The 15,017-nt window shown below is 42.8% G+C and overlaps 1 protein-coding gene across 2 annotated transcripts in view; it reads right to left on the bottom strand.

The window, feature by feature from the left end:
- Positions 1-5,536: 5,536 nt before the first annotated feature.
- The window catches only part of LOC128136085 (polycomb group RING finger protein 3-like), a 94,661-nt gene continuing 85,180 nt past the window's right edge, over positions 5,537-15,017 (bottom strand). For both annotated transcript variants that reach the window (XM_052775191.1, XM_052775190.1), the window contains exon 9: positions 5,537-9,667. In XM_052775191.1, the coding sequence (XP_052631151.1) occupies positions 9,620-9,667 (48 nt within the window). In that variant the 3' untranslated portion in view covers positions 5,537-9,619. The remainder of the gene's footprint in view (positions 9,668-15,017) is intronic.

The following is a 15,017-nucleotide window of genomic DNA, read 5'->3' as shown; positions in this document are numbered from 1 at the left end:
CAGACTGGACATACCCAAGTCTGTGGGACCTGATGGGATGCATTCACAAGTGCTGAGGGAGCCAGTCAATGTCATTGCAAGGCTATTCTCTATTATCTTCGAAAGATCTTGGTAATCAGAGAAGGTTCCTGAACACTGGAAGAAAACAAATGTCACTCTTCTCTTCAAGAAGGGAAAGAGGATCTGGGGAACTACAGGCTGGTCAGCCTCACCTCAGTCCCTGGGAAGCCAATGGAGCAACTAATCCTGGAAACCACTTCCAAACATTAAGGACGAGAAGGTTACTGGGAGTAGTCAACATGGATTTAGGAAGGGAAAATCATGCTTAACCAACCTGACAGATTTCTACAGTGAGATAATTGGCTAAGGTGGATGAGGAGTGAGCAGTAGATGTTTGTTTACCTTGACTTTAGCAAGGCTTCCAACATTGTCTCCCACAACATCCTCATAGAGAAGCTGATGAAGTACAGGCTAGATAAGTAGACAGTGAGGTGGACTGAAAACTGTCTCAACTGACAGACTCAAAGGGTTGCAACCAGTGGCATGAAGTCCATCTGGAAGCCAGTCACTAGTGATGTATCCCAGGGGTCATTACTGGGGCCAATCCTGTTTAACCTCTTCATTAATGATCTGGACAATGGGACTGAGTTCACCCTCAGCTAGTTTGCAGATGATACAAAACCAGAAAGAGTGGTTGATAGACCAGATGGTTGTGCTGCGATTCAGAGGGACCTGGACAAGCTGCAGAAATGGGCCAACAGGAACCTCATGGAGTTCAACAAAGGGAAATGCCAAGCCCTGCACTTGGGAAGGAACAATCCCATGCACCAGTAGATGCGATCCTTATCCTCTGCTCAGCACTGGTGAGGCCACATCTGTTGTGCTGTGTCCAATCCTGAAGCTCCCCAGTACAAGGACATGGGCATACTTGAGCAAGTCCAGCAAAAAGGACCACAAAATCGATTAAGGAATTGGAACATCTGACACATGAGGAGAGGCTGAGAGAACTGGGACTGTTCAGCCTAGAGAAGACAAGGCTCGGGGGGGGGATCTTATCAATGTGTGTTAATACCTGGTGGGAGGCAGTAAAGAAGATTGAGCCAGACTCCTCCAGTAGTGCTCAGTGACAGGACAAGAGGCAATGGGCACAAATTTAAATTCAAGAAATTCCACCTAAACATAAGAAAAACCTTTTTTATCATGAGGGTGATTGAACACTGGAACAGGTTGCCCAGGGAGCTTGTGGAGTCTCCATCCTCGGAGATATTCAAAACCTGACTAGACATGGTTCTGAGCAACCTCCTCTAGGTGACTGCTTTGAGAAGAGGGGAATTGGAATAGATGATCTCCAGCTGTCCCTTCCAACTTCAACCATTCTGTGAAGCATATGCCAATTAAGAATCCATAGCTTACACACTGTATATCATTATGTACTTCTGTCCAAACATGTTGGGTCACAGATAGCAGTTGTTTTACTCTCACTATTCCAGCATGGTACAGGAGTTGGAAAAAAGAAAATCTATAATTATACTACTATGAAACAGAACATTTCTAGCACTATTTTTTTCTGGATTCCTGAAATCCACTAAAAACAGCACAGTGGGAAAAAGCAAGCTGAACCTGACGTGTCACCAACTAGTTCACAGACAGATGAACAGCAGTAGAAAGGACAGGGGAAGTGTCAGAACCACTAATAATGAGAACATGTAAGATTTACAATTTGCAGTGTTAGCTCTGGTAGTAGAATTACTGCTAATGCTTATTCACTTTTAAATGACTATTTATAAATAAAGTGACCTTCCTCTGTTAGATCTCTCATGTCAGTATTTCAATGAACCAATCAGTGGCAATCTGTGGCATCTCCTTGGGATGATTATACATGGCTACTATTGGTGAAGACAATTGTGTGCAAGAACAAACCTCTGACTTTGAACCAATCCAAAACTCTTGACAATTCCTAACTTATTAGCAGGAAAAGAACCCTTCTGCATTCCTCAATACAAACAGTAATAGAATAGTCTGTAAATTCACAGTACTGTAGGAAGATGCTGCAAGATCACCCTCTCCCAAGCCCATCAGGGACAGCTATGCCCTCTTCCTCCCTATTCAAAAAAGAGAAAAGTCAAAATTTGGGTTGGTATGCTTTTCAATTTGACATGTGTCCAAAAGAGTGTCACGGTCCAGCCTACCCCTCTGCATCAGCATCATCAGATAAGAGTGAAACTTAAAGTAACATGTATAGGTAGGGTGTGATGGGTTAACCCTGGCTGGATGCCAGGTGCCCACCAGAGCCGTTCTATCACTCCCCCTCCTTCTCAACTGGACAGGGGAGAGAAAATATAACAAAGAGCTTGTGGGTCGAGATAAGGATAGGAGAGATCACTCACCAATTACCGTCACGGGCAAAACAGACTCAGTTTGGGGAAAATTAACTTGATTTATTACAAATCAACCGGAGTAGGGTAATGAGAAATAAAACCAAATCTCAGAACACCTCCCCTCCACCCCTCCCTTCTTCCCGGGCACAACTTCACTCCCGGATTCTCTACCAACCCCCCAGCGGCACAGGGGGACAGGGATGGGGTTTACGGTCAGTTCATCACATGTTATTTTCTGTCGCTTCATCCTCCTCAGGGGCAGGACTCATCACACTCTTCCCCTGCTCCAGCGTGGGGTCCCACCCACGGGAGACAGTCCTCCACGAACTTCTCCAACGTGGGTCCTTCCCACGGGCTGCAGTTCTTCACGAACTGCTCCAGCATGGGTCCTTTCCACGGTGTGCAGTCCTTCAGGCACAGACTGCTCCAGCGTGGGCCCCCCACGGGGTCACAAGTCCTGCCAGAAAACCTGCTCCGTGGGCTCCTCTCTCCACAGATCCGCAGGTCCTGCCAGGAGCCTGCTCCAGCGCAGGGTTCCCACGGGGTCACAGCCTCCTTCGGGAACCCACCTGCTCTGGCGTGGGGTCCTCCACGGGCTGCAGGTGGATATCTGCTCCACCGTGGACCTCCATGGACTGCAGGGGGACAGCCTGCCTCACCATGGTCTTCACCACGGGCTGCAGGGGAATCTCTGCTCCGGCGCCTGGAGCATCTCCTCCCCCTCCTTCTTCACTGACCTTGGTGTCCGCAGGGTTGTTTCTCTTACATGTTCTCACTCCTCTCTCCGGCTGCCGAATACCGCCGTCCCAACTTTTTTCCTTCTTAAAAATGTTATCCCAGAGGCGTTACCACTATCGCTGATTGGCTCGGCCTTGGCCGGCGGCGGGTCCGTCTTAGAGCCGGCTGGTATGGGCTCTCTCGAACACAGGGGAAGCTTCCAGCAGCTTCTTACAGAAGCCACCCCTGTAACCCCCCCCGCTACCAAAACCTTGCCACACAAAACCAATACAGAGGGCAAGTAGTTTTTCTGGATTTTAGTAAGGCTTTTGGTACTGTCCCTCACAGCATCCTTCTGGACAAGTTGTCCAACTGTGGGATGAGCAGGTACACGGTGAGCTGGGTGAAGAACTGGCTGAAGGGCACGGCTCAAAGGGTTGTAGGGAATGGGGCTACATCTGGCTGGCAGCCGGTCACCAGTGGTGTTCCTCAGGGTTCAATTCTAGGCCTAGTTCCATTTAATATATCTATCAATGATCTGGATGCAGGAGTTGAATGCATCATTAGCAAGTTTGCTGATGATACCAAACTGGGAGGTGCTGTTGACTCTCTTGAGGGGCAAGAGGCCTTGCAGAGGGATCTAGATAGATTGGGGCATTGGGCTACAATTAATGGGATTAAATTTAACAAGAACAAATGCTGGATTCTGCACCTGTGACAGAGTAACGCCAGGCACAAATATAGATTGGGAGAGGAGTGGCTGGAGAGCAGCCCTGCAGAAAGGGATCTGGGGGTGCTGGTTGAAAGTAGGCTCAATATGAGTCAGCAGTGTGCCCTGGCAGCCAGGAGGGCAAACCGCATCCTGGGGTGCATCAGACACAGCACAACCAGCTGGTCAAAAGAGGTGATTATCCTGCTGCATTTAGCCTTGGTGTGGCCTCACCTTGAATACTATGTGCAGTTCTATATTCTATTCTAAGTATATTTATACTCACAAATACATGAAAATGGTAAAGTACCTACTTCCTGTCCCCCCAACAGAAGACATGTTAATTAACTGATAGGCAATTATGGCCACAGATGGGAATAAAGATTGATTATAGAACCACGTATGTCATTCTTGTTCCAGTCACACTGTGTTTGTTTAAGAACATAAAGGACTAGCTTGCATAATATAGTATGGGGGTGGGGGGGAATGGAACGGAACAACTACCACCAGCCTGGCAGGATTTCAGTTAGCTTTTTTACTTTTATTAACAAGCATATAATATTATTTGGCAAAACACTGGATACAAGCATCACTATCGTAAAATCAAAACATTAAGCAATAATCCCAAAAGGCTTCTTCAGACCAAAACTAGCCACCAATATTACAAAAATCACACAGGAAACAGTATAAAAAAGTAATCTCTCAAGTGAAACCAAGTCAAAAATATTGTCTTACACTGTGATAGTTTCAGTATCTTTTTATTATGCCACATATCGAGGATAAAGGCTTAGTGATTGTACTGGTTTATTGTCCTTTAACCTTAATTTAATGTTGTTGCAGAAAAAGAACAAACTCTTTTTGTCCAATTAAATTACTTGGATAAAAGAACTTTATTAAACCAATGCATTTTAAGTTAAAAGATACAGAATCATCAGTCCGTCCTTCAAAAATTAGGACTCCATCCTGCAGACAGACATTTAAGCAATTTTGTCCACATGAATGATTCCACTGCTTTCAGTGGAACCATCTAGGTTAGTGATAAAGTTACCACTGTAAGAATTTGCAGAATTGGCTTTCAGCCCCTGTCTTGCAATCTGACCTCAGCAGATCATGGTGGCTTCAAAAGGTTTCCAAGAAGCCTTGAGGATCCATTCAAGTGGCTCAAACAACAACAGAGTTTTAAATTTGTGTATAGGTATATCAAACTCCATTGTAAAAATATGACTGTTGGCTTCCCACAAAAGGCAGGTACCTAGAGAGTGTCTATACATGATTACAGATTTTTATGAAAGCAGACATTAAAGTATTTTTCCATGCTGATGTTAGGCACCTTAATGCTCTCTCTGCGCCTTTAAAAGAGCCAGAAGTCAATACCTCTCAATTAAGTGAATCTTATGCAAAGATTCTAGTATGTCTGACATTTTTTCTTGTTATTGACTTCAGGCAGAAATACTGAAGCATAGATTGTATTAATATCTCCGGTGAAATGTCCAAACTGAATCAATTACCCAAGGAAATACAGAAACTAGATTTTTCTGTAAAATTTAGCCTTATGTACTAAATAAATTTCTTAAGTACTGTTGAGAAAACACATTTATTAAGATTAATGTGTTATTGTACAGACTAGTTGGCTCTTTCCGATTATACTTAACTCAATGGTAAGATTCATATAATTGATAAATAGGCTAGCTCTATAGTTCCATTTACCATCCAGTAGGAAAAAAAGTGAATCTCCTAAGACTAATTATGCTGTTATAACAACAGTAGAACCAAATAAGCTTTCAAAGGCTCATAGTCTATTGAAAAAAAATAGTACCATCATAAATGTAGTCTCATTTTTGCAGTCCCACATTCCCAGAGGTGACAGTGTTGTGTATATTATTGCACAACCAATAAAAATAAATATTCTCAAGTTAGATGACACGCAAAGATACCAGACATAACAATGGCACAAACCAATTTTGGATAGGCTGCATCTTTTGCATATTACTTCCACAATTCATATTGAAGTTTCTTGCTAGATCAACCATTTTAAAATATTGCTGATGGGTAGTTCTTGCACTTAAAGATTTTACAAGCCCATAAAATTCCAAACTTCATTATTAAAAAAACCCAACAAACCACAAATTAAAATCCCAAGCAAAAACCCACTGAATGTATATATGAAAACCCCCATCTACATTGCTTTTCAATTTAGAAGTAGGTGCTACATTTACAATTTAAACATATGCCTTATAAATGCATGTTTCTGACCCATTGCACAAAAGAAAAAGCAAAGCTCTTCAGCCACACATAGCAAAGACATACAAATAAAAGCCATTCAAACCTAATATAACAGGAAGAAGCTGTGAAAACTTTTACAGTTTTATATGCCTGCAAATAAAGCTGGACCTTTGAAACAAAAAATACTCGAATGATAAAATAAAACAGAATGCTTAATATAATAAATAATTTTTATAAAGTTAATTTTTCCAAGCTCCTAAATCTTATTTAAATTCAATATTATATATTTTCTGTGAATTATCTATTTTTAATGAAAACTATATCTAGTGAGACTCTGAGCCTGGGATAATTTAGTCTCATTGCTGCTGAGGATAATGCTACAAGATACCTTTTTACCGCAATTATTTACCAGTGTAAGCGGCTGTAAAAATTACTTCACAGTAATGCTATCTTCATTAAGATCAAAATAAATTAATCATGACCTTATCAGGATTCAAGAAATATCTATACTGAGCCCAACTTTCAGATTTAAAAGCTTAAAAAAAAAAAGAGAGAGAAGTCAGTATTGTTTTAGCCAATATAATCTTGACATTAAATCAACTGTTTCTTAAGCTTCAAAGAAGTAAAACGGAACTTTGACTCCAAGGCTTGCCTCTGACTTGAATTCAGTTGTAGTCTAGTCTTTCTATAAAGCTAGAAACCAAACAAATGGTGCATCCCATCCCTCCCCATGGGAAACAGCTTTTGTAATGAAGATGATAGCTATTGTGACATGATGTGAACAATAGGGTTGTGGTTGGTTTTGTTTGTTTGTTTGTTTTGTTTTTAAAAGCACTGCTGAGGTTTTATCAGGTTAAACACATAACAAAAGCAGTTACACACAATTATGAGCAATCACCAGCTATAGGTGTTAACACTAGCTACAGATGCATACATATATAAAGATTTAAATATATTGATATAGCACCGTAACAAATTCAAGTGATTCCAAAGGTAGTTACAAACTTGCAAACATATATTCTATACTATAGACTGTTAGAGCAAGATTTAGAACTGAATGGCAGAGAGCTTTCTGAATTTACATGTTTGTAACTGCTAACTTCTTTCAGTTGTAGAGCTACACAGGGAAACACTAAAATCCCAATAAACTTCAACAGCGCTGCATCAACATCTGATCTTGCAAAAAGGTTCCACAGTGTACATATACTGAGGTAGACCAATCACAAATATATTTATAAAACCCTTATACTGTAGCTGAAAAATTAATTAGGCATTTACATGGTCTATGGACTTGAGCTCCATGTCTGTGTCAGGTACATTAGGGGTGCCTGGAGGATGGGTGTTTATAACTATATTTGCATTCTCTGGAAGCCTTACCAACTGGAACCAGCCCCTGATTTACACTGGGAAGTATACAATGATAGCCAAAGAGTTCCAGAAAGGCCTATTATGTTAACTTACATATACATCCATATCACCTGCATTCACTATTCTGTGAAAAACTACCAAAAATAGAGACTAATTAGATCTCACCTGTCCTCTTCTGTCACTTCTATTAATGCTAAAAACAGATAAAAGCTAAATTGTAGGTAAGCGAGTCCAGAAACAGTACAGCAAAACAAGAGCAAACTTCTAATTCCATCACATGCACATTCTCTAAGCCCTGACATAAAGAAGTCCTGTCTAAACCAGTTCAAATTTAGTGGTCTCACATCATCATTTGCAGAGATGGCAGTACTCCACTGGCCTTACTGTGGCTCTCTTGACCATCCCCATAGTTCAGTAGACTTTTTCTTTCTCTTTGCATTTCTTTCATTTTCTTCACCATTCACCATCTATAGCCATAAATGACAACAAGGGCCCCATTTCCTGAGACAAACAAGTGAACTTAGAGCTTCCCTCTGGCAACAGCAGAACTAGGAAAAGAACTGAAAAGTTCAATTAAGAAAAAGCATGGGAGATGCGCAGAGCAATATGGTGCTTAGAAAACTCAAGAAGAGGCAGTAGGATTTAGAATACTTGAATAAGCCTCTTATGAGATCAACCTCCTATTATCAAGTAATGTTAAGCAATGCTTTCTTGCAAAGTAGGGGAGCACAGCTGGAAGAAGCAGGACAGTGCTAACAGGCATACTGATTTTCCTAGCCATCGACATTTTATGAAAGAATAAAGTGTTTGATATAACTGCCATTTTCAGCTGACAGGAAAACTCGAAGAGTTAAAAAATATTGGCAGCCTCCAGCTGCCAATAATACTGCTTATCTTCTTTTCAGTTATTTAAGACCCCATGTCAGACACACTCACATCCATGCTATATATAATGTTATGCAGCATACAGCTTGCAGAAGTCACTTTCAACTACTACCACATTTTTATGAAGCTGACTATTTTAAAAACCCTTTCAATCAGTGTAGTCAACACTGCTAAGCACTACTGAAGGTGGATTCTCTAAGATGCTTGCTTGTCTGTACACAGACACACATACATGTATGGTAGTTTGCATCTCTTGGGCCTTGACACAAGCAAAATTATCAGTTAAGGCCAGACGGTGCCCCTGTAATCTAATCTGACCTCAAAGATAAATAGTAATTGAGCTATAAACAGCTATGATTTCATATAGAAAACAGTAAAAGAAACACAGAATTGGTTTACAGTTAACTGAAGAATTTTTAGCTAGTGAAATGGAAACTTGTGCAACATCAACAAAAGGTGCCCAACAGCCATAGTTTTTAACAGCTAATGAAATAGCAAATACTCCCTAAAGTAAAATTCGATTTTTGCAAGCCCCAATTATATGACATATTTGCTTTAAAAAAATTTCACAAGTTCAGCACTTATGAGTATTTGTTATGATTGGATGTAATTTATGCCATGGCAAAATATTAAGGCATATTTAAAAAAATCAAGTGAACTCACTTCAAATCAACATGCAAAGGGGGGATATTAAAACATTACTGAAATACAAAATAAAGAACAAACATTGTGCAAAACTAATGAAGTAATTGGATATCCAGGCTTTTAGGAAGTTTTTAATGCAGCATAATAAATATCACCAGTCACTGTATATCATTAGGTATGTTCAATGCTCTATAGAATGGCTTGATTAAAGCTGACATAATTGGGCATATTACATAAAACAAGAACACCTCAGAAAAACATACTGAAACAATTTGTAAATTTTAAAGACAAAAAAATAAGTAAATGTAGTAATTTGGTGTTAAAAGCAACATTTTAAATCTCTCCCACACCATTTTAACTTATTTTTGTGTAACTACAAATAGATGAATCAGGCTGAGCTCCATGGAACTGCGAAGTGTTTTCACTACCTGTAAACTCAGTGCTGGTAGAATCCTGTTGAGTTGTGATTTATTTCATTTGTACAAAAATAAATATATATATATATATTTTTTTTTGTCCAAAAATCCATGTAGCACATCCCTAGAAATATTCAGAAGGACAGTCTGCTATAGAAGCACTACAATGTTCCAAAATGATTCTGCTGGTTCGTTTCACATGAGAGTTAAGTGCTGCACTAAGGTACCAGATGATAGTCTCTGCAAAAAAAACTGTCCAGAAGGACAATAAAGTTCTCCTACAGCAAGTCCATTTTGGGTCTGTAATGTAGCAGTAGAGGTGCTTTCTGCAAGACAGAATCATCAGACATGTTAAGGGGCAAAACCAAAGTGAATTCATATACTTTAAAATTAAACTTATCTGTTTCATAAATTAAAGCTTAGAGAGACTATCAGAGTAGCTATATTCAAAAATTTCACCAAGATACCCCACCTATGGAGCCCCCCTCAAAAGAATCCTTCAACTTTTGTCTCAGTAATTGATCATCCTAAAAGTAGCTAACACTAGGTCTGACCATCTAGAATAGAACCTGTTCCTAGCAGGAGCCAATCACAGACCCTTAGGGAAGGGCATAAGAACAGGGCAAGTAAATAGCAATAGTCTCCAGAATGCTCCCCAATCTCAAACAATTCAGGAATTTCCTAAGCCAGATGTAGAACCTTGTATTAATAGTCCTCAGCCAATAATTCTTCTGTGAATTTACCCATTGCTTTTTTAAAGCTATGTAAACTTTTAACATCTACAACATCCTGCAATACGGAGTTCTACAGTTCAAGTTTACACAACATAAAGAATGGTCATAAAAGCCTCTTCTGCATGAATTTGTGTGAATTGGCTCTTTAGGTACTTATGTGTGTGGATGGAGCAATAGTTACCTGAAAAGAGCAGGCCAAAGAGAGGAAAAGTACATGCTGAGAATCACAGAATGACTGAGGTTGGAAGGGACACCTGGAGGTCATCTGGTCCAACCCCCCCCGCTCAAGCATGGTCACCTAGAGCCACTTGCCCAGGACTATGTCCAGATGGCTTCTGAATATCTCCAAGGAGGGAGACTCCACAATATCCCTGGACAACCCCTTCCATTGCTCAGTCACCCTCACAGTCAAAAAGTGTTTCCTGATGTTCAGACAGAACCTCCTGTGCTTCCATTTGTGCCCATTGCCTCTTGTCCTGTCACTGGGCACCACTGAAAAGAGCCTGGCTCTGTCCTCTTTGCACCCTCCCTTCAGGTATTTATATACGTTGATGAGCCCTGAGCCTTCTCTTCTCTAGGCTAAACAGTCCCAGCTCTCTAAGCCTTTCCTCATAGGAGAGATGCTCTAGTCCCTTAATCATCTTCATGGCCCTATGCTGGACTCTCTCCAGTATGTCCATGTCTCTCTTGTACTGGGGAGCCCAGAACTGGACACAGGACTCCAGGTATGGCCTCACCAGTGCTGAGTAGAGGGGAAGGATCACCTCCCTCGACCTACCGGCAATACTTTGCCTGATGCATCCCAGGATACCATCAGCCTTCTGTGCAGCAAGGGCACATTGCTGGCTCTTGTTCAACCTGGTGTCCACCAGGACCCCAGGTCCTTTTCTGCCAAGCTGCTTTCCAGCTGGGTGGCCCCAAGCATACATTGGTGCATGGGGTTGTTCTTCCCCAGGTGCAGGACTTGGCCTTTCCCCTTGTTGAACTTCATGAGGCTCTTCATGAACTTCTTGAACTTCATGAAGATAGTGTGTGAAAGTCTCCCAAGGACCAATAAGCTCCTGAAACTAGCAGTCCTGTTGAACCCACAAGACCTGATAAACGCAAAACACCAAGGGTCTGCTTAAGGCCAAGGCCATAAGCAAACACTGGCATTAATAATGGGTTGCAGAACTCAGACCACATCCAAGAAAGTGGGGGCTGCTATATGTAGATGAAAACTATAGGATTATATATACACCTGAATAGACAAGGGGCCACTGAGGGACTTTCTGAACACATACCTGGAAGCCACTAGCATGTCAGTATGACCCTCTACTTAGTAGACAGATGGGGCTGGCCTCCCTAATGTTGCTCCAATCCAATAATTACAAGCATATGTGCACAAGTGAATTATGTTAACTATTCACACAGTACAAATACTTATCTACTGGATGGAGTTAGTTTTCTTCATAGCAGCTCTTATGGTGCTATGGTTTGGATTTGTGACCAAAACAGTGTTGATAACATGTCCATGTTTTAGTTATTGCTGAACAGTGCTTGCGTAGCATCGAGGCCGCCTGTTTCTCACACTGCTCCATCAGCAAGTAGGCTGGGGGTGCACAAGAAGTTGGGAGGGGACTCAATAAAAGCTGTGGGAAAGAAGGAGGAAGGGGGGGGGATGTTTGGACCATTATGCATGAGGAAGCCCTGCTTTCCTGGAAATGGCTAAACAGCTGCCTGCCTACAGGAAGTAGTGAATGAATTCCTTATTTTGCTCTGCTTGCACACACAGCTTTGCTTTACCCACTAAACTGTCTTTATCTCAACCAACAATTTTTCTTCCTTTTACCCTTCCAATTCTCTCCCCCATCCCACTGGGAGGGAGCGAGCAAGTGGCTGTGTGGTGCTTAGCTGCCTACTGGGGTTAAACCACAAAACACAGAATTCTTCCAAGCAGGTCCCTGAACAGACCAAAGCCTGCTCTCCTGAAGTCCAGGGATGTGATACTGCCATTTACCTTGTTCCTTTCTTTCAACACAGACCCTGGCTGCCCCCTCCCTCATTGCACCTGCAGATTCAGCCTCTTGTATCTCTAGGGTCTTAAAGAAAATCCTATCAATCTCCTTTTCATCACCTTTGATACCCTGCAGTCTGCTGGCCTCCTCCTTGTTATTTCACAACAGAGATTCTCCACCAACACACATCTTCTGCAGACAAGGACACCATCTCCTCCTACTCCAGCCTTAGCAAGAAGCCCCAGGCACTCACTGCAGCCAAAGGCCTGGAGAGATAGAATCATAGAATCTGTTAGGTTGGAAAAGACCTTTAAGATCATCCAGTCCAACCATTAACCTAACACTGCCAAGTCCACCACTAAAACATGTCCCTAAGCGCCACGTCTACATGTCTTTCAAATACCTCCAGGGATGGTGACTCAACCACTTCCCTGGGCAGCCTGTTCCAATTCTTGATAACACTTTCGGTAAAGAAATTTTTCCTAATGTCCAATCTAAACCTCCCCTGGCACAACTTGAGGCCATTTCCTCTTCTCCTATCACTTGTTACTTGGGAGAAGAGACAGACACCCAGCTCGCTACAACTTCCTTTCAGGTAGTTGTAGAGAGCGATAAGGTCTCCACTCAGCCTCCTTTTCTCCAGACTAAACAACCCCAATTCCCTCAGCTGCTCCTCATAAGACTTGTTCTCTAGACCCTTCACCAGCTTCATTGCTCTTCTCTGGACACACTCAAGCACCTCAATGCCTTTCTTATAGTGAGGGGCCCAAAACTGAACACAGTATTCCAGGTGTGGTCTCACCAGTGCCAAGTACAAAGGGACAATCATTACCCTAGTCCTGCTGGCCACACTATTTCTGATACAGGCCAGGATGCTGTTGGCCTTCTCGGCCATGTGGGCACACTGCCAGCTCATATTCAGACGGCTGTTGACCAACACTCCCAGGTCCTTTTCTGCCAGGCAGCATTCCAGCCACTCTTCCCCAAGCCTGTAGCACTGCATGGGATTGTTGTGACCCAAGTGCAGGACCCAGCACTTAGCCATGTTGAATTGCATACAACTGGCCTCGGCCCCATTGATCCAGCCTGTCCAGATCCCTCTGTAGAGCCTTCCTTCCCTCAAGCAGATCAACCCTCCCTCCCAACTTGGTGTCGTCTGCAAACTTACTGAGGGTGCACTCGATCCCCTCATCCAGATCATTGATAAAGATATTAAACAGAACTGGCCCCAATACTGAGCCCTGGGGAACCCCACTTGTGACCGGCCGCCAACTGGACTTAACTCCATTCACCACAACTCTTTGGGCCCAGCCATCCAGCCAGTTTTTCACCCAGTGAAGAGTACGCCCATCCAAACCATAAGCAGCCAGTTTCTCCAGGAGAATGCTGCAGGAAACAGTGTCAAAGGCTTTACTGAAGTCTGAGTAGACAACATCCACAGCCTTTCCCTCATCCACTAAGCGGGTCACCTTGTCATAGAAGGAGATCAGGTTCGTCAAGCAGGACCTGTCTTTCATAAACCCATGCTGACTGGGCCTGACCGCCTGGTTGTCCTGTACGTGCCCATGTGATGGCGCTCAAGATGATCTGCTCCATAACCTTCCCCAGCACGGAGGTCAGACTGACAGGCCTGTAGTTCCCCAGATCCTATGTGGAGGTCATGGAAGGTACAGCTCCTGTCTGCTGGCTGATTAAAGAATAGTCTAGATTTAAATGTTAAGATATAATAAACAATCTAAATATACACTCTGTAATCTTAAAGGATCCTGGAACAGGCCGAACAGAATGTGGAACGTTGTTTGTGGGAGTGCATGAAAGGGATGGGCTGGAAAACCGCCCAGAATATGGTAAGAATGTGCCAAAGCGAGTAGCTTTGGGGAGTGCGTGTGAGTGAATGTGACTGAAGACAGTCACGAGTTGAACAAACAACACCTGTTTGGCTGTATGCCCTTAGTTCTTTCCAGATCCTTGTTGAAACATATATGTCTGATCCTTTTGTGAAATAAACAGAATCTTGTACAGATAGCTTGAGTGGTTAATCCAGTTGCTGCAATCCTCCTTCCGGCCCTTCTTGTAGATGGGTATCACATGTGCTAACCTCCAGTCCACTGGGACCTCCCCAGTTAGCCAGGACTGCTGATAAATGATTGCAAGTGGCTTGGTGAGCACTTTCGCCAGCTCCCTCAGTACCCTTGGGTAGATCCCATCCGGCCCCATAGACTTGTGTGTGTCTAAGAGGTGCAGCAGGTCACTAACCATTTCCCCTTGGCTTCATTCTGCTCCCCGTCCCTGTCTTCCAGCTCAGGGGGCTGGGTACCCTGAGAACAACTGGTCTTACTATTAAAGACTGAGGCAAAGAAGGCATTAAGTACCTCAGCCTTTTCCTCAACCTTTGTCACTATGATTCCCCCTGCATCCAGTATAGGATGGAGATTCTCCTTAGCCCTCCTTTTGTTGCTAATATATTTATAGAAACTTTTTTTATTGTCTTTTACCACAGTAGCCAGATTAAGTTCTAGTTGGGCTTTGGCCCTTCTCATTTTCTCCCTGTATAACGTCATGACATCCTTGTAGTCCTCCTGAGTTGCCTGCCCCTTTTTTAAAGGTCATAAACTCTCTTTTTTTCCCTGAGTTCCAGTCAAAGCTCTCTGTTCAGCCAGGCCAGTCTTCTTCCCTGCTGGCTCATCTTTCAGCACATGGGGACGGCCTGCCCCTGCGCCTTTAAGATTTCCTTCTTGAAGAATGTTCCAGCCTTCCTGGGCTCCTTTGCCCTTCAGGACTGCCTCCCAAGGGACTCTCTCAACCAGTGTCCTGAACAGGCCAAAGTCTGCCTTCCAGAAGTCCAAGGTAGCAGTTCTGCTAACCCCCCTCCTTACTTCTCTGAGAATTGAAAACTCTATCATTTCGTGATTGCTATGCCCAAGACAGCCTCCAACCATCACATC

Source organism: Harpia harpyja, chromosome W (assembly GCF_026419915.1).
Source record: "Harpia harpyja isolate bHarHar1 chromosome W, bHarHar1 primary haplotype, whole genome shotgun sequence".
In the NCBI taxonomy this organism is placed as follows: domain Eukaryota; kingdom Metazoa; phylum Chordata; class Aves; order Accipitriformes; family Accipitridae; genus Harpia; species Harpia harpyja.
The sequence above is the reverse complement of the archived record's forward strand: the minus strand, read 5'-3'. Positions and strand labels throughout refer to the sequence as shown.